Genomic DNA, 21,346 nt, shown 5'->3' with positions numbered 1-21,346 from the left:
TGCATCGCATCGCCACCGGAAGATATCGGCTACGTGGCACCACATGGGCACGTTGCGTCAACGCCTCTTCGCTCTTCTCCACTGCTTTCACCTTCTCTCCATCATGTCTCATCGGCGTGGTAGGCATGTAGCAGCCTCAAAACTCAAGGTCCCTCTTGGAATTCGGCATGCAACTTCGCAAACGCATGGGAAGGGCCAATTCAAGTCTGGTGCTCGAGTTGCTAAGGAGGTGCAGGACGGCCTGAAACAGCGTCGAGGCTACCTGATGTGTGCGTAATCAAGTCTCTCCTGTTCGTTTATTTTATTGATCTTTTCAATAGCATTACCTACAGATACACGCAGGGCATTTAGCAGCATCGCTGCGAGTTCAGGCGCCCTCCCTGATGACAACATGGGTTTTCTGACTTCTGAAGACCACTGGCACGATGAAATCGACCATGATATATCTCATGAAGGAGGCGAATACGAGGATGCAGTTAGTTGTGCATTGCAATTCGCAGCCCAGTCAAAGTAAGTTTGCCGATCATTTTGTTGGTTGGTGAATCGAGGAATCAATCTCAATCATGTTTTAGATACACTAGTCACACAGGCCCACAAGCACGACGTGAGCGCCTCAGGATGATGTATGCTCATTGGGACTTGCAGATTCCACAGCTCGCCCGCACCTATCTGCAATGGAAACACAGCAACGAACATGACAGCATGGAATTATCGATGGAGGAGGATGGTCATATATTTCATGTGATTGCGGTTGGAACATTCGGTACGTTACACAACTATGTACCTATGACATACAATGAATCAAAATCCAGAGCGTGACACTTGTGTTTCCATACATCAGCATCCCGAGGAGCCTGCCAATGCGGCGCTTTTAAGACACGGACTCCTGGGCTGCTCCCCGGTTGAACCGTCTGTGGCTATTGAGGTCCATGCGCTCGAGCTTTACCACAGGCTACGGCGCCGTCATGCACAGCTTAGCATACAAGCCTTTACACGAGCATTATGTGATATTCATAAAGTATGTAACCTCATTTTGTCTTCACGTTGCTAATGCTTATATTTAGGTGAACTATCGCACATGTTTTCGAGAACAATTCTCAATAGCATTTGATGCGTATCTCTCCATTCTCCAGCACATTCGATCGAAAGTCGATGATGCTCTTGGACGTAGTGACGTGGACTGGCGGCTGAAGCACATGTGTCCATGCTGCACTTATGAGGTAAGCCGTCTCATGTCACTTACTACAATCATTTAATTGTGCGTTTAGGTCAATGGTGAAGAGATCCTCAAGCCGAAGATCCTGGCTGCCCATGACGGCAACAATTCCTGCAAGCGAATTGCTAGCGCAGCTCCATCAGATCACCGCAACTTCAACAGTTCATATTTCATTTCTCGTCAAGAAGTTGACCGGTTCAAGGATGAAGTTCAACACCATCAACGTGTCAACCATGACAAGGTCTTTTTTGTTCACTCTGTCGTTGTGCTTATTGATTTCAGTTGAGACCCAGGACGAGGATGTTGATGAGACACTGGCATCCTGCCTAACATGGAAGAGTAGCGCTCCTGATCACAAGAAGAAAGCCGCTGATATTTATGAAACAACTGGGATTTTTGCGTCTGCTTGCCGTCACGGCTTCATTATCAAAGTTTGTGAAATGGTCCGGAGTGGAGAGCTGTGAGTCAGCCTTTGACGTAATTCATCTGATTCTGACGCTTGTAAATGTAGAGCGAAATATCCACTGGCCATCACGAACAGTATGATTGATGCCTATGGCAAAGACATTGGCATGGGCTATGATGTAGGATGTACCTTTGGTGGTATTGTGCGCAACAGCCCTCTCCTCAGCCAGAAAGCCGAAGAAGCTCGGATACAGTTCTGTGTCAATTCATTTCACGGCTACGCTCACAATCGATTATGTCAAGTACAGCACCACCCCCTTTATCTACCTGGTTTTGGCTTAGAGGATCTTGAAACCATGGAGCGCGTGTTCTCGTCATCGAATTCTGTCTCACGTGTTATACGCTATGCATCCAGGTACCACTGGGCGCAATTCCTCGATCTCCACTTTCAACAGTGGGACGAAGACAAATACAGTGAACTCAGTGAGTTTAATCAAGGTTTCACATCACATTCTCGTACTAATACATCATCAGGCAAGTTTCTACTGAACAACTACAGGCAAGCTATTGGCATTATCAAGAAATACAAGGACAAGGTTTCCACGCTCGTCTCGAGCCTTAACCTCTGTGAAGACGATTTCGAATGCTGGATTGAAGAAGAGAAGAATTTTCTGATGGACCTCAAAGATGAACCTGTAGAACATGTGCTTGCATGTTCGTACGTTCAGGCACTAATGGATCTCCAATCTGCCGAGTAAGTGATGTATCTATTTCCGTAACGTTGTTTTAAACTTCACGCAGTCAAAAATGGCAAACAATGTCGGATTCATTCAGGAATACGTCACACGCACATGCCATCAATTACGCAGAAGACGTGCAATGGACATCGCGATTGGAAGCGCAACGCCGAGCAGCGTTAGATGGTTTGATGGTCCGCATTCGGGCAGTTGCAGATCTGGAAGATAGGCTCGGCGTCAAAGAGAGATGGACTTCCCAGCATCCTGAATATATGTCAGCACTCAAGCGGATTAGATCTCACAATTTCCGACGTGCGCTTGACAAGCTGCAACAGCTTGTCGTACAGCGTCTACTTGAGCTTTCAAAAGCCAATTTATCGGGCACAGGTAAGTGGCAGGATGACGCACCAATTGGTTTTTGTTTGTTTAACGGTTTCTACAGGTTATAAACTTCGTGTTCACATCGGCAAGGCCATCAAGGCACGAAGCCAGGCCATCCGCAATGCCCTCGATGAATACAATAAGCTAGCACCCTCTATGCTACCCCCTGCGCCGCCACTCGCCTGGAATGATATCGTGAACTATGGGTTTCTGTCTGAGTTTGAGTTGCTCAAACACTCGCATTCTCAACAGGAAGTCTTAACCAAACCCTGGACAGTTCCGGGCAACCGCGAGATCGCGACAATGTATTTCAAGATGAAGCGCTCATACGAGGAGTTGACCCGCCTCAATGTGGAGATTCGTCGATTGCGTACCTTCATCCATGACGAAGGGATATTTCTTCAAGATCGAGTCACTTTTTTACGCGATACAGACCCTCTTCTGGCACATGAAGTAGAAGAATTGAGGGTGCACCTAGCTCGTATCAACGCCACCCACATTATTCGTCTTGACACTATTGAAGCGCTGCCCGAGTTTAGTGGAGTGCGCGGTGCTGGTACCATGACATCTGATGCTGGGCTGGATGAGGATGATGAATCGCCGGAAGACATAGTGGCCGATGATGCTTTCAATGATGATATGATTCGTCTGGCTGAGGTATTGGAAAACATTGCGCTAGATTAAATACTTCGTGTACTTTCATGTGTCGTAGAATGGACTCAATAGTAATGGTTTCTGCAACTCGTCTGTTGTCTGTTGTCCAGGGGGTTTGTTGCGCATTGTCATATTTCATCGCATTGCACAGTACGAGTGTCATGAACCAGTAATGTCCTTACAAGTTGTATGTTACATTATCGCATTTCCTAGAATGAATTTCTCTTTCATCTGTTGATCTTATCAAACTTGAGCTTGAGTCACCCAACACGTGTTTGCCTCACTGCTGCTTGTATTTTAAACCCCACTACTTGCAGGTCAACACAAACAGTGCGAAATGCGAGCCCCATATTCCCCTCCCGCAATCCGTCAGTGGGTGCAATCGCAAGACACCCAGCCACTAAATTGCGACATTGACTGTCAGCGGTTTTCTCGTCGCCGGGGGATTCGCAAAGACAGGGATCAGTCATTCTCTGACACCCTGTCCTTGCACGAACATTTTTGCCTCAATGCAGAAGACCGGAAACTTGCCTTCCATGAGGGTATGTCAGATATAAAAGATGCAGTGCGTATTTGATTCTATATCTACTATCAAGTTTCAACTAACAGTACCAACATTAGGCTACAGGCATGGCTCGCATCGCTGATGCACTCTTCATTGGGTTCGGTCTGCGACCCGAGTGGGATCCAACGCAGCCTCTTCGCACCTCTGATATCACAGTTGATGTTGTTACCACGCGACAGTTCGAGCAGGTTCCTCACTTCAAGCGTGTCGCTGAACGACTACGAGAAACATTTGTTCAGGAAATCGCCATGCTTCACATCTGGCATCTTCAAGACAAGTTGAATAAGGTCACACCTGGACCAGGGTATCGTGTTGACCCAGAGACTCATCGGGTGATGACCAGAAACATTCAGCTTGCTGCAGGACAATCACTCCCCGATGTCGCAACCAATGCAGGCCACGCAGCCCAGCAATCATCAGTCACACCAACTCCCACTCAGCATCGCTCGCAGTCACAGTCACCACACATCGTTTTGACACCTCCCACAGCAAGTTCTCAGCACATTGACCTTATCGAGCCTCGCACATCTCCCAGCACGCATGTTGGCCTGAATGAGCCTCGCCCATCTCATGCACCTCGCCCATCTCCCAGCACTCGCACATCTCCCAGCACTCGCACATCTCGTGCACCTCACACGTCACCCAGCACGCATGTTGGCCTGAATGAGCCTCGCACATCTCGTGCACCTCACACATCTCCTAGCACGCATGTTGGCCTTATTGAGCCTCACTCGCCAATCCAGCGCCGTAGCGGGGGCCTGCGGTACGACCAATGTAATACTGCTATGACTCGTGGAACGGGGGATTCATGGGTGCCACTTGTAGCACCAGCAACTGTATTCGTGCCCACATCTACACCCCCATCATCACGCACTCTGACTCAACATCGCAGTCCTGCTGTCGTTTCCACTGAATCCAGCTCGGATGATAGCTCGGATGATAGTTTCGGATGTCTCTGATGTGTCCGCCACTGCTCTGAGTCATAGAGCCCTAGCCGCTCCAAATCATAGCCCTTCTAGCCGCCCATCTTGGATTGTGACACCGCCAGGGTCACCATCTGGAAATCTACAACCCCCGCCAGCTTACTACGTTAATCCTGATATGTCATCCTTCAACTTCACGTTACCGGTACAAGACTTTTTCCGCGCACGTGTTGTGTCACCGAGCACATTATGCTCAATCGACATGATTCTTGATTACGGTGCAGACTGTTGGTATGCTCATTTTGTGGAGGTTGGATTGAGTCATGCAGATGCAATTGAACTGCGCAGCCTAATCATAGAAGGACTTTCTAACGAGGAGCTTGATGTAGTTCTCATTGGTGCTCAGCAGTTTGTAAGTAAATTTGCTTAAACGAATTGTGATGCGATATAATCATGTTACGTTTGACTGTTGATATATTTCGCCTTGTCATCCCTGTCCGCTACGTCAAACCGAGTACTAACTTAGCATGTGAAGGTCCGGTGAAGGGTCAAGCTGGATTATTTTTCCTTCTTCAAGTTGTCAAGTTTTGACTTTTCTACTGCGCGTGTACACGACAATGGCTCCTATCACTCAGAAAACGAAAGCTGCGAGGACTCAAGAACAACGGAAGCTTTCAAAGGTGAACTCCGATGCTATGTGGGCCGATATTGAGTCAGGACGCACCGAGTACCTCAAAATCATCGAGTCGCTGGCTGAAAAATACAACATGTTTGTCATTTTTTTGTTTCATTCAGCTTAACCTCACTCCATCTCACACAGGTCAATAGACTGGATGTCAGGTCAGATGTATCTCGGTGGCAAACTTCTAAAGAGAAACCGAACTGCCGGTGTTTTCAACGCCTTTGTACGCAGAAAGATGCATGAACGCAAGGAAAACGGTGAGTACATGTGCGTGATTTATCTAACAGTGATATATTCTATTTCTATTAGGTCTACCCATGGGTCGCGACGCGCTCGCACTTGTCACCAAGCAAGTCAGCAGGTCTGGTGAGTGGAAGAATCTCGACTCCGACGATGAAGACGACCTCCTGAGAGACATGCAAAATGAGAAGGAGATGAAGGCTAATGTTAAAGTAACTGGCCGTGAAGCAGCATCTGACATTGAGAACACGCTGGCTCGTGTTCAGCCAGAGGTAAGGTTTTCCCTCAGCTTTTGCTGGTGTACCACTAATGTCTACTACCAGTTACTCGGCCTCGAGAAGCGTACCGGGTGTAATATTATGTGGATTCTTGCCCGTGGCAAAATCAGCGACTCCTTCATTCCACGTAGCTATGCCTCCGAACCTCTCCAAACAGCATTCCTCCACCTATACAAATCAACCATCGAGTCGGTGGGTATGCAAACCGATGCCTACATTGCATCGGGAGCTGCTGGTGTTATCAAGATGACGACGGGACGCAACACAACGAAGCTACGAGGACAAGTTCGAGAAATGATCCGGGTTGGCATGCGTAAGTCTTCATAAATTTTGTTCATATACATGTGATTGATTGATTCATTGTAATAGATGAAATTTTAACTAAAAATAGAGGCGTCTCCGAGGATTCAGTCCCCAGCGTCGCTTACAACTCATATGATGCCTTCGTCGTCAAATGGGGGGTGGAATTGAGTGGCTGGACAGAGGGCGAAGTCCGGAACCCTGGTAACATCACTTCGTCTGTCGGACTTGCACGTCTGCATGCTGCACTAAAGAACGACGAATGCTATTGGCGTGAGCTTACTCAAGATGAGTGGGAGGCAAAGAAGGAGTCGTTCGAGCAGCAAGTTCTCAACGGCACGATCAAAGGACGCGCTGCACGTTCCGACAAGGGTATCAGTCGAAAGAGAGGTTCAAAACAGACCCATAAAAGTCGCGAGACTGTGAATACTGATGGATCAGAGGACGAGAACAACCAGGAGAATGGAGACGAAGAACCGGAGACGATCAACACACAGGAACAACACCAGGAACTCAATGGCAACCAACGCGAAGACACCCACCTGGAGAACGACATCACTATGACCGATGATATGATGCTGCGACCAGATTCCCTCGGTACTCTTCCTACACCTCCGCTTGATTATGACCTGGATCCCTTTGATCCCGAAGTCCTCCGCATGTTCCTCGAGAGCCAGGATCTTCCCTATGAGCCTTTGCATGGCGCAGGCACCAGCACCCTTACTCCAGCTGATGGTTATGTATTCTAGTGCTTTTTTTCATCTCCTGGCTTTGATATATGAGCTCCTGTTGGCCTTCAAGTTGTTCTCTTGTTTGCACCTAATATATCCTGCATTTCCGTCCTTCTAGTCTATTATATTGTGTATAGTGTTTCTTACATGCTTTATACTAAGAGTCTTACAGAAATAGAACAGTTTTGCACAGTATCTTGAGCTCGTTGTGTCCGACGACGAGCAGCACGGCTGTCAAAACATAAGTCACGGGACTCGTGGGAGACGTTGTTGATCAAACGATAAGTCACGGGACTCGTGGGACGCGTTGTTATTGATCTAATCAATTATTGTTATCTATTTAAGTCACGGGACTCGTGGGACGCGTTGTTATTAATCTAATCATTATCAGGGAGATTATCGTTATCTATTGTTATCTAAATGATCTAATCCCCAGGCTATGTACACCTGAAGTACCGAGGTAACGCTGGTGGTATTGCTGGTGTAGCGGAGTAATGGATTCGAGGGTTATAACCCCCGGAGACCAAATTAGGCACCGAGCTATATAAAGGTGAGATCTTATGTCACTCAGGTGAATTACTTACCTATACCTATTACCGATACCTTAATCAAGGACAAGCTGTTTACTAAGATATCCCGGTGTTACTAAGACCGATTTATAACGGCCAGCGAATCGTGAATTTCGCCACATGTGATGCCAGAATGAAGCAGGGACGGCGGCATGTCGGATTGAGGTCTCTCAGACTCTGAGGCTGCCAGCAGCGGCCCCGAAAAGCCGACCAAAAACGCTTGTGACTTGTCGCGATCGCGGAGGGGCGCCTGCGGTAGGCTTAGCCTACGGGCAGTGAGGATAGGTCAGATCATAGTATGATCAATGACTGGGGACTCTGCAATGGTTGCAGTTTTAGCCAGTAGACCAATAGTCTAGTCGATTCCTAATAAAGGGTCGCAGCTGGTCACCGTCAGACAAATCTCCAGTAAGCTTGCTAGTACTGCCACATAATAACATCTCGAGCTCTTCTTATACCAACTGCAGCTAGTTGATGTGAAGTTGCGCAACTTGAGCGTCTTTAAGCGTGCTCAGTCTCACGTTCACGTGCTTTTGATCTGCTTCTAATTTACCGATGAATTAACCAAAACACAAGATACGTAGGCTTTGTACCAGTAGCCCAGGGCGTGCGTAGGGATAAACGTCGTCAACCCAACTGTAAACTGTAGGCAGTTAAGAATGTGCGTAACGATATGAACCAAGGCATAGGCATAGGCATAAAGCATAAATCATGGAATTGGGATTTCTGATTCACGAAAACGAGCTCAGGGCATGAAACCTGGGAACGTCGTACATTGATCTTCCTCCCATACGCTGAACCGTGCTTAGGTCGCTCGATACGCCGTTTCTTGTGGGGGCGGGGAGGGGTGTCAGAAAAGAAGAAGATTGTTCTGTGCGGCCTGTTAGGTCCAGAAACATAAAAACACCATTAAGCTAAGAAAGCCTACCTGAGCGGATATCCCTCAGCGCCCATACAAGAAGCGCGATGCGCGAGCGCGCGAAGGTCGGCTACCCGCTGGAAGGTCAAGACTACAATGTGGACTTTGAATATTTGGTAAGATCGTAGCGAGTACGGCATTACCGACCTTAAATGTTGACCTGTCCGTCAGGTGAGAACTGTGGGTCCTAAGGAGAAAACAGCTTTGCGCACCCTTGCTTTTATAAGAGCCGGTTGCATATGTAACCCTAGATCTCGAGAGACAGGGCAACAATATGATGAGGGAGGTATTTGTTGCTATCGATAAGATGGCGTGAATGTTTCGAAACATGTGTGCCCGCCAAAATAGGCCTGAGATCGCATTTGGGAGTTTGCTCAATAAATGATCATAGTTCTGGTTGATTTGGGGTGCTGCCCCGCAAGGATGAGCACCCCGAATCGATCCAATCAGTCTGACCTACAACAAGAGCGCGACAATCAACCTCAGCAGTTCATTTTACGAGGCGATCGTGCCGCACTCAGTGAACGTGTTATCTGCTGATGGGCCGGCTCATTAATTATCGGACGACGGGAAGCAGGTGACTCGGAGACGAGAGAAGCCATTCGCAGAGCCGTTTTACAATCTGGCAAATTTTAGCGGATTAAGTATTCGAGGTTAGGTTGCGCCACAGGGTCCAGGTTACTGCTTCAGGGCAGGTTGCAAATACGCGGGTTACGAAATTGACGTCTGACGCTCATATTGAACCAGTTCCTCATCGTCACCCTCGTCCTCGTCAAAGTAAGGTGGGAAGAGAAGTTAAGTGGTTCGCTGGAAGAGGGAAGTGTTGAGGTACGAATACATTTACTGTCTTCAATATTTTCGTCTTATTCTTCGTTTCTGTTCAGAAGGATCTGAGACTGTAGATATGGCGTATCAGTTTTCCAGGAAGGGATGTTTCAAGTGTGGAAACTGCAAGTTCTTCCTATGCCATTGTTCATGTTTCATACAATCTAATGTTGTTCTAGTGGGTCACATTGCTGAAAATTGCTCTTCTGAGCAGCGCCTCTGTTACAATTGTCGTCAACCTGGTCATGAGTCTTCAGCTTGTCCGTCGCCTCGTACTGTTGCTGCAAAACAATGTTATTCCTGTGGTGGTGTTGGTCATATTCAGGCAGAATGTCCCAATTTGAGGGCTCAAAGCGGTAATCAAAAGTGCTACGTACGTTTGCAGCTTGTCAAGAGCGCCATAACCCATTGAACCATTCCATGTCAGAATTGCGGTCGGTTTGGACACATTGCTCGCGTTTGTCCGAGTGGGGCTACTGGAGTGTCAGGGGCCGGGTTTGCTTCTCGTGCACCTCCCCCGGGGCGTGCTTTGAACACATCCACACTTCCTCCGGTGAAATGCTACCGATGCGGCGGACCCAATCATATGGCGAGGTGAATAGTCACAATTCTATCGTGTATCGACGCTAAAAATGCCTAGGGACTGTCTCGCCGCTCCGGGATCGACTTTGGCCGACGGAACATCTGGATCGACTAAGAGCAAGACTTGTTACAAGTGCTCACAAGAGGGGCATGTACGTCTTATCTGTTTTTTTGCTTTCTTTTTACCAGTGCTTGATATCCCCTTCAGATCGCCCGGGACTGCCCAGAGAATGCCGAGTTGTTTGCAGCATGAATTGTCTCGTGAATTATTGGAGATATTAAGAAGATCGCCTACTCCCACTTCCGTATATGCGTGCGATGTTTATTTTGCAGTTCCCTAAGTTATCTTGACATTTTTTGATCTCCGCAATCTCAGGGTGCGACTTCTTGATCTGCATGAGCATTAAGATCAGTCCGAAATTTCTTTGAATAGCTTATTTCTTCCCGATGAACAGGTAGCAGCCGTCATTTTCACAGCACCTCAGCGTTAACCAACGTGTTTTCAGGGTGCATGGGTACGCAGAGAATCAATCCTGTCGATGATCCCGCCTGTTAGATTTTGCTTTTATCTCGCTCTAAAGATAATCAATTGGACCTTTCTAGACAAAGGAAGTGTGCCGCTTCGTTATCAGTTCAGAAGCACCAGTCCACGTTTTAATCACTAAGCGCACAGGAGATGTGCGTTATCAATACTCCGGGGTTTGATCTTGTTGATCTTTGAAATCTTATTCACTTAAGCGCAGCCCGAGGATCTTATTTGCTTCTGCGGGAGCAGGCTGCAGCTCGCTTGGTACTCTCCGAAGACAGTCACGATTTGAACCCTGAATAAGCCGATAAATATCCGCGCATCATTCTCAACGGCATTACAGCTCTTGACCGTGGTTCGCTATCAGCTCGCCTGTTGGGATTTAGCCTTTACCTATTTCTTTTTGCACCTTTTTATTTATTCTAATACCTTAAGACCTAGACCCACGTTCCGAAGTGCGAGTTCGCAGTTCATCTGGGGTATCTCGTCCCCGTGCTCGATCATCATTAATTCATCCCTTGTGCCGCATGCTAAATCAGTACTAGTGTGCCCACTGCCCAAATGTCTGTCAGTTGCTCCGAAGTAGTTTGATAACATGAGAAACCCATCATGAGCTAGGGCGTGGCACCCAAGGTTACGGCATCAAAGTTCCATCTGAGGCCGTGGACTTGTGTTTCATCACTTAATAACAGCTCACAAGCTTGATGCTGCGACTCGTGCGACAGCGATGTTTTTGCATTACCGGCCGCAAGGTCTCTCATCAAAGAGGCTTCTTCACCCTTCCAAACTTCTCGCCCTTCTCGCCCTCACCCGACTCTGATGAACAGCCAGCAACACAAACTTACCACGAACGCAAGATTTTTCCGTATGTTGCCCCCCGACGATCATATCCACATTCGTTGAGACAGATTCGTGCCCCCAAGTTATGGACGCAAAGATCTATACAATTTAGTTGCAGATGTTGGTTCATATCACAGTTTTGTGCCGTATTGCACCGGCTCGAGAATTTTGGAACAACGTATGGGCCAGAATGGTGTGGTCACGATGGACGTGGAGTTGATGGTCGGTTTCTTTGCATTGAAGGAGAGCTACGTGAGCAGAGTGACGTGTCGACCGTATGAATCCGTCCAGGTCAGTTTCTTTCATTATTTTTGTGGAGTACGCAGTCACCACCTTTCGAAATTATAGGCTGAAGCATCGACTTCGACCCCTCTCTTCAAGACGCTTCAAACAACATGGCGTTTCCAACCAGCTTCATCAACATCCCCTCATCTTTCCAGTGGTCCACCGCTCCATGGCGATGCTGGGAACTCCGTCGCCGTCGCCAGCCATTCTCCTGACGCCGGGCCCACTCTTGTCACGCTCGATATCGCCTTCGCATTTGAGAATCCGTTGCATTCTGCCCTCTCTGCCAAATTTTTTGGGAAGGTGTCTACGCTCATGGTACAGGCCTTTGAAGAACGTTGTCTGGCTGTGTACGGATCTGGGACAAAGTAATGTAACGACGTGCAATGAAAATAGAGGTTTGAATTGCAAGGATCGATGTGTACAATCTTGGTGGTATGTGTGAGCGGAAGTGAAAACTACGCGATGAGATCTTCCCGTGACGGGCTGCTGGACCCTAGACATGCAATTGGTCAAGACTATAAGAAGCCTTACGAAGCTCGGGCACATGGCAGGGTTAGACTATGATGCACATGTCAGTACAGTTTTATCGGCAAGTGGGCATGACGCACGATGGACGGATATATACGGGCTCAAATTGGTTCGTGCCCCAGTAAAAATTGTTGCTAAAGGCTGAATGCAGGAAAATCAGGAGCCTTAGCTCTTTTCGCTGTGTCGTCAGCTTTGGTTCCCTCAGGCACGTCCAGCTTTCTAGTCTCCTCTATTGGCTCTTCGTATTGCATGGTCTTTTGTAGAACCACAGAACCAGAACCTACAGTCCCGCGAGCCTTCCTTCTAGCTTCCTTCTCTCCCGGTTTCCAAAGGATTTTTTCTATGGGAGGTTTGGGGTAGTTATTAATCTTGGTCTCGTAGTCCGGCGTCAACCTCCAGTGCCAGAAATTGGACATTGGCATATTTAAGTCACTCGTAATATCCGTCTTGCCATATGCCTTAGACACGATAGATATATCGCGAGTGCCGTCTTCATGAAGTGTTCCTCGTTTTATGTGTACCTTCTCGATTTCCTGTGCCATCGCCATTTCCTCGAGGATTGTCTTCTTCAGGTATCTGTGTTCTTATTTAATGTTTCGTTCCGACGGAAAGGAAATGCTCACTTTACTGAACGAATTGCGTGATCTAGTTTAGGAGGCAGAGGCAGAGGTTTAACGGGTGCTATCCTGCCCCCATGGTTGCGAAGACCAGTAGGGATTGGCTTCGGGGGTGGTATTTCTGTAGTTACATCTGAGAACTCCGTGTGTGCTCTTTCGTAGATCTCGTGCATCTTGAGCCCAAGTTCACGGTGAGGAGCTGAGGCAAGTATTTTGCGTACGATGCTTCGAGCTTCTGGTGTACTAAAGTTGACCCATGTCTTCAGTTGATGGTTGATCATGTTCCCCGCACCACACGCGGCAGTTCAGCACTGCTGGGGTGATTTCCAGCCGCTGAAAGACGTCAAGATTGGGACAAATGGGTTGTGTGCGGTTATAGCACTGCAAAATTGTGACCAAGCTTCCGAACGGCTAGGGAGAATGCAGAGGTACGGAGGTACGGAGAGGTACTTGCGACTTTGAAATTCGCACGGGGTTGATGATTTACCGATGGACCCCTGTCACGGGGGTTGCTTCTAACGATTACTATGAACCTTCTCTCAAGGATGGGGCATTAATATTGAGTAAATCGGTTCACTGTTATTATGCTGCCAGGGCTGTTAGTTCAGGCCCAGTTGTTTTTGTATGTACAGGTTTCAAATTTCAGGTCTTGTGCACCGCATTTTGGGGCACGAGGAGTAGAAGCTCCTTCGCCGTCGGGTCTCGCTTTACCGTTATTGGCTGACATGGATAATTAGTTTCACCCTCATCCTGGGTAGAACCTAGCTAGTGCTTGAGCTTGACCACCTGAGGTGGCTCGAGGAAGTGAGGTGTGCTCTTGGTTGCGACAAAGTGACTTCACACGCGATGCTTAATTTGAAAGCGCAGCTGTTGCGCCGTCACATCAGCCAACGGTTGCAACCCTGAAAGTTTTCAGGAAGAGGGTAAATGTTCAAAGGCATCGGTCAATTTTTATGCAAGTGGGCAGCGCTGAAAACATAAGGTGGGATTAGGAGACGCTGAAATGAATGAAGATCGACCCTAAGGACGTGCCCAGCCAGAGCCCACCAAGTGAAGGAGTGACCCCGGACACCTCCCCGGTCAGCAACCACCATCAACGTATAAAAATAAACCAATATCTTTGGCAAGTCTTTTGAATTATCTCTAGCTCTAACGAGTTGACGTTGGCTTTCCAATGAAGTTACTGTGGTGGATAGTTAAGACTTTGCTGGGTTCGACTGATTTTTTTCAAGTTGAGTACCTGAGGCTGACGGAGACGTAATGGGGGCGAAGGGGTGGCTGGGGTCCAAAGAAGCGGTGTATATCATCGCCTGTTCCCTTTTTGGCCTGCACAAAACCGTTGCTGCCTTGAGGCTTTGTGTTCATTCACAACCCTCAACGTTTGCCTCTTCCATTCTGCCCCTTCAATTATCTGGGCATCGTCCAAGGCGTCTTCAAGCTCTTCTTTCCAGCGTATTCCACCTGGTGTGATACAGTATGACCTCCCCGCGGCCCCGTGATGAACAATTCTCCGGCGACCCTTTTGCGGATCGTCCACGCCAGACACACTTCCAGGAGCCACCGCCTCGCGTTTATGATAGCGCGTCGAACTCTCCATTCGAGAGTACTACAACCTTACCCCGCGAGTTCGGTGCCAATTACGTTGACGAAGACTATGCTGAAAAGCTTCCGCTCACTGGAGGTGATAGCTATAATCCGGGCGGCTTTTATCCACCAGCGTAAGTTGAATCAATATCTCGATTATTGGGCGCTTCTCTTCAACTTCATTAAAATTTTACTTACAAAATTATATCTTCTAGACCAGTCGACCCTTCAGCCTATGGGGACCCGTACGCACGCCCTATGTCTACTACGTCGTCCTCGACAAATGGCGTAGACACTGCTTGGAGGCGTCGTCAGACCATCAAACGCGGTGTGACCCGCAAAGTCAAGCTTACAAAGGGTAACTTCATTACGGAATACCCGGTTCCAACGCCAGTGCATAGTGCCATTGAAGCAAAATACGCCGCCACGAACACTACTGAATTTTCGTAAGTTACTTCACAAATCAATAAGAAACCAACTAATGCGGATATCTCTCAGCCACATGCGGTACAGCGCAGCAACATGTGACCCGGACGATTTTTCAGAAGCCAATGGCTGGTCTTTGAGGACCAAGATTTATAATCGGCAAACCGACTTGCTCATCGCTGTTACGTCCTATAATGAAGACAAGACACTTTATGCGAGAACACTCCATGGCGTCATGCTGAACATTCGCGACATTTGCAAGACCAAGCAGTCCAAGTACTGGCGGCGAGCGGCTGAAGAAGGCTCGCCTGGCTGGCAAAGAATCACAGTTGCCCTTATCGTCGATGGACTGGAGGCCATGGACAAGAGCGTATTGGATATTCTGGCCACCGTCGGTGTCTACCAAGATGGTGTCATGAAGAAACAAGTTGACGGTAAAGACACTGTCGCACACATCTTCGAGGTTTGTGCTAGTCATCCAATTGACATGAGCCGTATCGCTTATATTTTTACTACAGTATACCACTCAGTTGTCGGTTGACTCCAAGCCCCAGCTTGTGCTTCCTCATGAGAACGATCCCAATAATTTGGTACCCGTACAGATCATTTTCGTCCTCAAGGCTAAGAATCAGAAGAAGATCAATTCGCATAGGTGGTTGTTTAATGCCATCGGTAAAATTTTGGAGGTGAGGCGAATCGCAAGCAGATGTTCGTTTAACTGAAACCTTTCTAGCCCCAAATTTGCGTGCTCATTGACGCTGGTACCAAACCTGGACACAAATCCATCTATTACCTCTGGGAAGCGTTCTACAACGATGCCCATCTTGGTGGGTGCTGTGGTGAAATTCACGCCATGATTGAGGGTGGCAGGAAGCTCCTCAACCCCCTGGTCGCTGCCCAAAACTTCGAGTACAAGATGTCCAACATTCTTGGTATGTTATTCGTCCAGATCATGCAAACTGTTATCTTATTACATGACAGACAAGCCACTTGAGAGTAGTTTTGGCTATGTATCAGTGCTTCCTGGTGCCTTCTCGGCGTACCGTTTCCGTGCGATCTTGGGTCGGCCACTAGAGCAGTACTTCCACGGCGACCACTCGTTGGCCGACCGTCTTGGTCCCAAGGGTATCTATGGCATGAACATCTTTACCAAGAACATGTTTTTGGCTGAGGACCGTATCTTGTGTTTCGAGCTCGTCGCCAAGGCTGGTGATAGGTGGACATTGACTTATGTCAAGCCGTCAAAAGCCGAGACAGATGTTCCAGAATCTGCCGTTGAGCTGATTGGTCAACGTCGTCGGTGGTTGAATGGTTCATTCGCTGCTTCAGTTGTGAGTAATTGAACATGTTGTTCGACACAAGCTTGTCTGATCGGTTTTCACCAGTACGCCCTAGTCAATTTCTTCCAACTCTACCGCTCTGGCCATGGCATCATCCGCATGTTCTTCTTCCACGTCCAAGCTCTTGTGCGTCTTGTCATTTCTGGTTTGTATCCTGTTGCTGACTCAGGCGGCAGTACAACATCTTCTCATTGATCTTCTCGTGGTTTGCATTGGCGAACATTTGGTTAACGTTCAGCATCATCATTGACCTGCTTCCGTCGCAAGGCATCATCATTTTCGGCACTGCCGACGTCGTATGTATACAATCCTTTCTCTTGAAAGATTGATACTGATCATGGGCTCGCAGACGCACTGGGTTAACTTGGCTTTCAAATGGATCTACCTCGCCTTCCTCGCGATGCAGTTTGTACTAGCTCTTGGTAACAGACCAAAGGGTGAACGAACAGCATATGCAATCACGCTATGGTTTGTGTCAGCCAGAGTCTTTATACTAGTCAAGCTGACTTGTGTACAGGGTCTACGCCTTCTTGGCCGTTTACCTTCTCGTTTGTTCGTTCTGGCTAACCGGCAAGGCATTCGCTGTAAGTTGGGTGTCCTTGCGTCGACTGGCCTGACCTGACAATGAATGGTTCTGGTAGAACATCCCCAACGAGCTGAAAAATAAGACGGTATCTCAAGTCATTTTCACCTTCTTCACGCCCCCTGTTGGTGCTTTGATTGCTGCGATGGTTTCCACTTTCGGTATGTAGTGCCTCCGATTTTGTAGTGATTCCTTGACTCATTCATGATACAGGCATCTACCTCATTGCATCGTTCCTCTATGTGAGTTGTATCCCTGTTCGAAATGGCACTGTCTGACCTCTTGTTTCAGCGGGATCCCTGGCACATATTCTCCAGTTTCTTCCAATACCTTTGCCTGGCACCAAGTTTCACGAACGTACTCAACGTTTACGCATTCTGTAACTTACACGATGTGCGTCGTCCGTCGTTATTGAGGACCCAGTTCTGATTGACAACAATGGTTTCAGGTGTCCTGGGGTACAAAGGGCAGTGACAAGGCAGAAGCTCTACCATCAATTTCGTCGTCTAAGACCAAAGATGCGGATTCTCCTGTTGTCGAGGATACGCACCGCATCCAAGAAGACGTGGATGCTGCATTCAAGGAGACCGTCACTCGTGCGGTGACCAAGATTGATGTCAAGGAAGTCATTGAGAAGCCGACGATGGATGATGAAAACAAGACATTCCGTACGCGTCTTGTCGCCTTCTGGATGCTCACGAACGCTGGACTGGCGGTTGCCATTGAGAATATCAATGGTCTCACGAGTGTCCAAGATGCGGCGCTGGATCAGCAAGAGCTTCAGACGAAGCAAAACACGTATTTTGCTATCATTCTGTACTCCACATTTGCCCTTGCTGCTGTGCGGTTTACCGGGGTGAGTTATTCTAGTAGTGTTTTTGTCGTAATGTCGCTCACGCATTGCTTCAGTGCTTGTTTTACTGGTTCAAACGCAATCTTTTCAGATGCTGCAGGAGGAATTGAGCTGTGGATCGGCTTCTCTCTTTTTCGTGTTGAGTAAACAGAATTTATCATTGTGCATGGACTTGGATGAAAACAGCTATCATCTACTCTCCTTTCGTATCCCTCTCCTCGATCGTATTATGCAGCTGGACAATCTGAATTTCATGAGTATCATCTTACACTACTCGGGTTGACGCTTCACTCGTTTTTATTCACTTAGCCTATCTTTGTCTGCGCCAAATGAGTAGTAGATAGATGGTTACTCAATGAATGAATGGCGGGCTTAATCTCAATTTAAGCATGAGATGCATGTAATAAGTACAACACTACGAGTACATCCCAGAAAATTCATCTGGGGTTTCCCGTTGACGGGCAGATGAGTGGCCGCCCATTGCCATCGATGGGACACCAAGGATGGGCAGGAAACCTGCGGCGTCGCCAGATTCTCTGGCAACCATTGAGCTCTCAACAATCCACTCAGAAAAACCATCTGGTAGCTGCAGAGAAGACTCCTCCGCGTCACGCTGGTCGCCATCAGCCGCGGCCGTAAGGAAAGGCCTGCGACAAGTGGGGCAAGACTTGCGCTGGAAAGTGGTATGAATGGAAGTAGCCAAGTACATGTATAAAGCCTGTTAACTCACGCCGTCTTGTATCCATTTCGTGATACTAATCTCGGTGGTCAGCAACGTCATTCGAAAGAAAGACGATGTGGGCTCAACTCTCGTCGGCAGAATAGATGCCCGCATGTTTCGTGGAGCCTTGTCACGCCCAGTTCCTCTATCGGATGCGCGGGGGAGTCCATGACGAGTGCCATTTCCTCTTCAGCAAGGACGGCCAAGAACGTATTGAAGCATATGGGGCAGACGGACTCTGTTGCGCATATCTAGTTTGGGAACGTATAAAGCATGAACGAACTCGCCAGAATGTCCCAAGTCTTTGAGCTCAGTTTCTGAGATCTTAGGGAGGCTTGTAATGAGCTCTTGTATCCGGGAGGAAAGACGGGTGGATCTCCCTATAGCCAAGCCTTGTTGTTCAAGCATTGCACGCAAACCTGCAACACTAGTACTCATAGAAAACTGGGGACGCTCCATGGTCACCTTGTTAAGGGGGATGGGAAACGAGTGCAATCAATGCATCCGCAGTATAAGGCATACATACTAGAGCCGCGACGCGTAACACTACAGCAAAGCGTGGGAACATCCTACAACCTCCTACAACACCACTAGACACTACACAGCCAAGCAAGATTTAGTGGCACAAGACAAGGGCATAATACAACAAACGACGTGAGGGTATCGTGGAGATGCCCAACTGGGCCAACTGCGTGCTGTCTTAGAAGGGATTCTCGTCTTCTTCCATCAGGACTTCTGAAGACGTGTCTTTTGTAGGTTCTGTGTCGCTTTGATTGTGATCCTCTTGCTCTGATGGAGATTCTTTGGCTGGGAAGAGGGTACCCATGGGTTTTGCGCCCCTGCATCACAGATGGCGTCAGGACTGAGTACAAGGTCCACGGGGATAGGCAACGCGTACTTAGTGAAATGTTTCTGCTTCGCAGCATTGAGTTTCTGTGTGACGGGTGTCATCAAGTTGTCCGTCGGTGAGACAAACTTGGGATTGCTGGAAAGAACGCGTGAGTAAGGTCAACATCTGCCACTGATCTACGCGTTTCTGAACCCACTTGCTCTTCGCCATCTTTTTGGCCAAGAGGGCCTTCATGCCCATTCCAGGTATAGCGTTATTAGCACCGTTTGCGACATGACCAAGAGGTGCTTGTGGTACGACGATGTGTGCAGCTTGCGAGGGATTATGCATTGGCTGAATGGGAGCAGAGACAGGAGAATCTGTAGGCGTAGATGTAGCAGACATTGTGATCGGTTGCTTTCAAAGTAGGAGCAGAAAGGAGTTGTGAAAGACAAAGCAGTCGAGTATCAGATGGTTGAAGTCAAAGCCGATTGCGTTTGGTGACTTGGTCGCGTTCGAAAATCAACTGGACGCGTGACAAGCTGCACGTGACGTTATGACCACGTGCACGCATCTGTGGACGTCGTTCACAGAGGAATCAGAAATACCTCCAATCGCGAGTACTGGTAGCGAATTTCGATTCTCAGCCCTACATTAATATTTTATACCAGGAGCAGCTCATGCCTCGGACTTCCCTCAATCTCCGGGACACCAAGTCAATCTCCGAGACTCTGTCATAGAAATCTCGCAGGCTGTACCGGCAGAGGTTTTTCTGCGTCGGCCACATGTATCATAGGACCGCTAGGTGTCTGTAACTGCGCGTGGAGGGCCAATATTTCCTATAACTAACCAAGTGATTGTCATCTGGCTTCGCTGGCTGTAGTACGTGGTGTGGTGGCGTTACCTTCCACGGCCATTTACTTCCACATCTGTTGCGCACCTAGGGGCGCTCAAGCTCCTGGGTACTCTTCATTTAAGCAGGAAGTCGTGGAACCTGCTTTGTCGATCGTGTGGGAGCTTGTCGACAATGTCACGTCCTCCCACGTGCCATACCGTGCGTGTCATCTCTCATGTCGTGGCCTCAATTGAACCTCTCGTGGGTGGATACCGTTTCTACGTGATGGATCTTCAACCAAGAGGATGCCTCTCCTCTCGTGCTGTGGTGGGTAGGTGAACAAGTATAGAACATTTGTCATTGCCTAACTTACGTCGTGGCTAGCTCAATTTAGTGCTTGACTCCCAACCTGCGCCACTGAATGGCCTTTTTCCCAAGGTTTTTACGTCTTGTCGTTTGGGTTGCCGATGGCGCATAAGCTCCCCCCGAGGGGCTTCACTCATCCGTCATCGCCAGCAAGTCGAATGGTTGGTGGTTCAAAGCTTGGTATCTTGCCCTCAGAAGCATACTAAATTCCCTCCGAGATTCACGATATGGTTGTGCTTCAAACCAAGCAACGTAATGCTCAGGGTTATAAGTATACTTCTGCGTTACGGCAGGGGTCTTCAAATGACTGTTATCTTCGCGCCCAACGGGGATCATGCCATCGCATCTATCCCTGCAGGCAAAAAATATCTTCCATGAGCGGCAGTCATCAAAAATGTCAATCATGGATCGGAAAAGACCGCTGGCTGGCCACACACTGCGGAGGCTGTTCCCATTGCTATCTGCATTTGCATGACAATGGTTGTGTTGTTGCCGAGAGATTCGGGCCGTTTATAGCGGATCACCCGACCTAGGAGAGAGCCCATGTGGGTCCTTCGGTGAGAGGAGTGACGATAGGCCGATGGTTAAGAAGCTTGTGGTATTAGGTATTAGTTCCAGTGATTACTCTCAGTGATGGGGCGAGACCTTCGACGTGGACGACTCGTGGACAAGTGTTCCTGAGGATACAATCCGAATAAAGTCGTCCGCGCTGGAACGAGTAAGACCCCGTATACAATACAGTACTAGTACAGGAGTTCCTGCCATTTCCTGCTAGGAGAGGATCCAATTACCTCAATCGTATTTATATAAGTCCATCGCAGACTGGAACGAAAAAAGCCCACTGAGTGCTAAGCTAGCGCTCGCTGACGAAGTTTGTCACGGAGAAACATTTTATAACGGGTACGGCTAAACTTGGGGTCGCAGTTCCATTCCATCGCCACAACTGTTTACATTTTTTGGTCTCTTCATCGTGCCCCGCTCTCTTCGTCCTTCTCTTCCACTT

At 48.2% G+C, this 21,346-nt stretch overlaps 7 protein-coding genes across 7 annotated transcripts; 4 read left to right on the top strand and 3 right to left on the bottom strand.

Moving 5' to 3' along the window:
• Positions 1–796: 796 nt before the first annotated feature.
• Positions 797–3,423, top strand: DEU56DRAFT_731337 (uncharacterized protein; the record flags this gene model as incomplete). The annotated part of the gene is made up of 8 exons (XM_041348209.1): positions 797–1,018; positions 1,065–1,220; positions 1,269–1,457; positions 1,510–1,676; positions 1,728–2,104; positions 2,156–2,339; positions 2,423–2,745; positions 2,801–3,423. The coding sequence occupies 8 exons, from the start codon at positions 797–799 to the stop codon at positions 3,421–3,423; spliced, it is 2,241 nt and encodes a 746-aa protein (XP_041211626.1).
• Positions 3,424–5,519: 2,096 nt separating this feature from the next.
• On the top strand, positions 5,520–6,716 carry DEU56DRAFT_718369 (uncharacterized protein; the record flags this gene model as incomplete). Its single annotated transcript, XM_041347635.1, has 5 exons — positions 5,520–5,650; positions 5,702–5,820; positions 5,873–6,075; positions 6,127–6,394; positions 6,451–6,716. Coding segments are annotated over 5 exons (987 nt in total), but the record flags the coding sequence as incomplete, so codon positions are not given.
• A 3,609-nt stretch (positions 6,717–10,325) lies between these two features.
• DEU56DRAFT_870036 (dehydrase and lipid transport-domain-containing protein) lies at positions 10,326–12,030 on the top strand (the record flags this gene model as incomplete). Its single annotated transcript, XM_041355597.1, has 4 exons — positions 10,326–10,339; positions 11,300–11,398; positions 11,457–11,664; positions 11,722–12,030. 4 exons carry the CDS (start codon positions 10,326–10,328, stop codon positions 12,028–12,030), a joined length of 630 nt encoding a protein of 209 aa, XP_041211624.1.
• Positions 12,031–12,188: 158 nt separating this feature from the next.
• DEU56DRAFT_155068 (uncharacterized protein) lies at positions 12,189–13,185 on the bottom strand. Its single transcript, XM_041344806.1, has 4 exons — positions 13,028–13,185; positions 12,813–12,970; positions 12,270–12,765; positions 12,189–12,219 (listed from the first exon to the last, which is right to left on the bottom strand). The coding sequence occupies exons 1-3, from the start codon at positions 13,085–13,087 to the stop codon at positions 12,324–12,326; spliced, it is 660 nt and encodes a 219-aa protein (XP_041211623.1). The 5' UTR covers positions 13,088–13,185; the 3' UTR covers positions 12,189–12,219; positions 12,270–12,323.
• Positions 13,186–14,095: 910 nt separating this feature from the next.
• DEU56DRAFT_786407 (glycosyltransferase family 2 protein) lies at positions 14,096–17,940 on the top strand. Its single transcript, XM_041352369.1, has 15 exons — positions 14,096–14,524; positions 14,606–14,836; positions 14,889–15,279; positions 15,335–15,502; positions 15,550–15,748; positions 15,798–16,147; positions 16,202–16,282; positions 16,333–16,452; positions 16,506–16,624; positions 16,674–16,740; positions 16,798–16,900; positions 16,953–16,981; positions 17,031–17,132; positions 17,188–17,595; positions 17,649–17,940. The coding sequence occupies exons 1-15, from the start codon at positions 14,283–14,285 to the stop codon at positions 17,700–17,702; spliced, it is 2,664 nt and encodes an 887-aa protein (XP_041211622.1). The 5' UTR covers positions 14,096–14,282; the 3' UTR covers positions 17,703–17,940.
• DEU56DRAFT_786404 (uncharacterized protein) lies at positions 17,941–18,817 on the bottom strand. Its single transcript, XM_041352368.1, has 4 exons — positions 18,601–18,817; positions 18,401–18,551; positions 18,323–18,347; positions 17,941–18,265 (listed from the first exon to the last, which is right to left on the bottom strand). The coding sequence occupies exons 1-4, from the start codon at positions 18,770–18,772 to the stop codon at positions 18,008–18,010; spliced, it is 606 nt and encodes a 201-aa protein (XP_041211621.1). The 5' UTR covers positions 18,773–18,817; the 3' UTR covers positions 17,941–18,007.
• Positions 18,818–19,738, bottom strand: DEU56DRAFT_786400 (uncharacterized protein). The gene is made up of 3 exons (XM_041352367.1): positions 19,360–19,738; positions 19,212–19,298; positions 18,818–19,152 (listed from the first exon to the last, which is right to left on the bottom strand). The coding sequence occupies exons 1-3, from the start codon at positions 19,545–19,547 to the stop codon at positions 19,014–19,016; spliced, it is 414 nt and encodes a 137-aa protein (XP_041211620.1). The 5' UTR covers positions 19,548–19,738; the 3' UTR covers positions 18,818–19,013.
• Between the last annotated feature and the right edge of the window lie 1,608 nt (positions 19,739–21,346).

Source organism: Suillus clintonianus, assembly GCF_016758775.1.
Source record: "Suillus clintonianus strain FC179 chromosome Unknown DEU56scaffold_15, whole genome shotgun sequence".
Lineage (NCBI taxonomy): Eukaryota > Fungi > Basidiomycota > Agaricomycetes > Boletales > Suillaceae > Suillus > Suillus clintonianus.
This window is presented reverse-complemented; position numbering and strand designations above follow the sequence as displayed.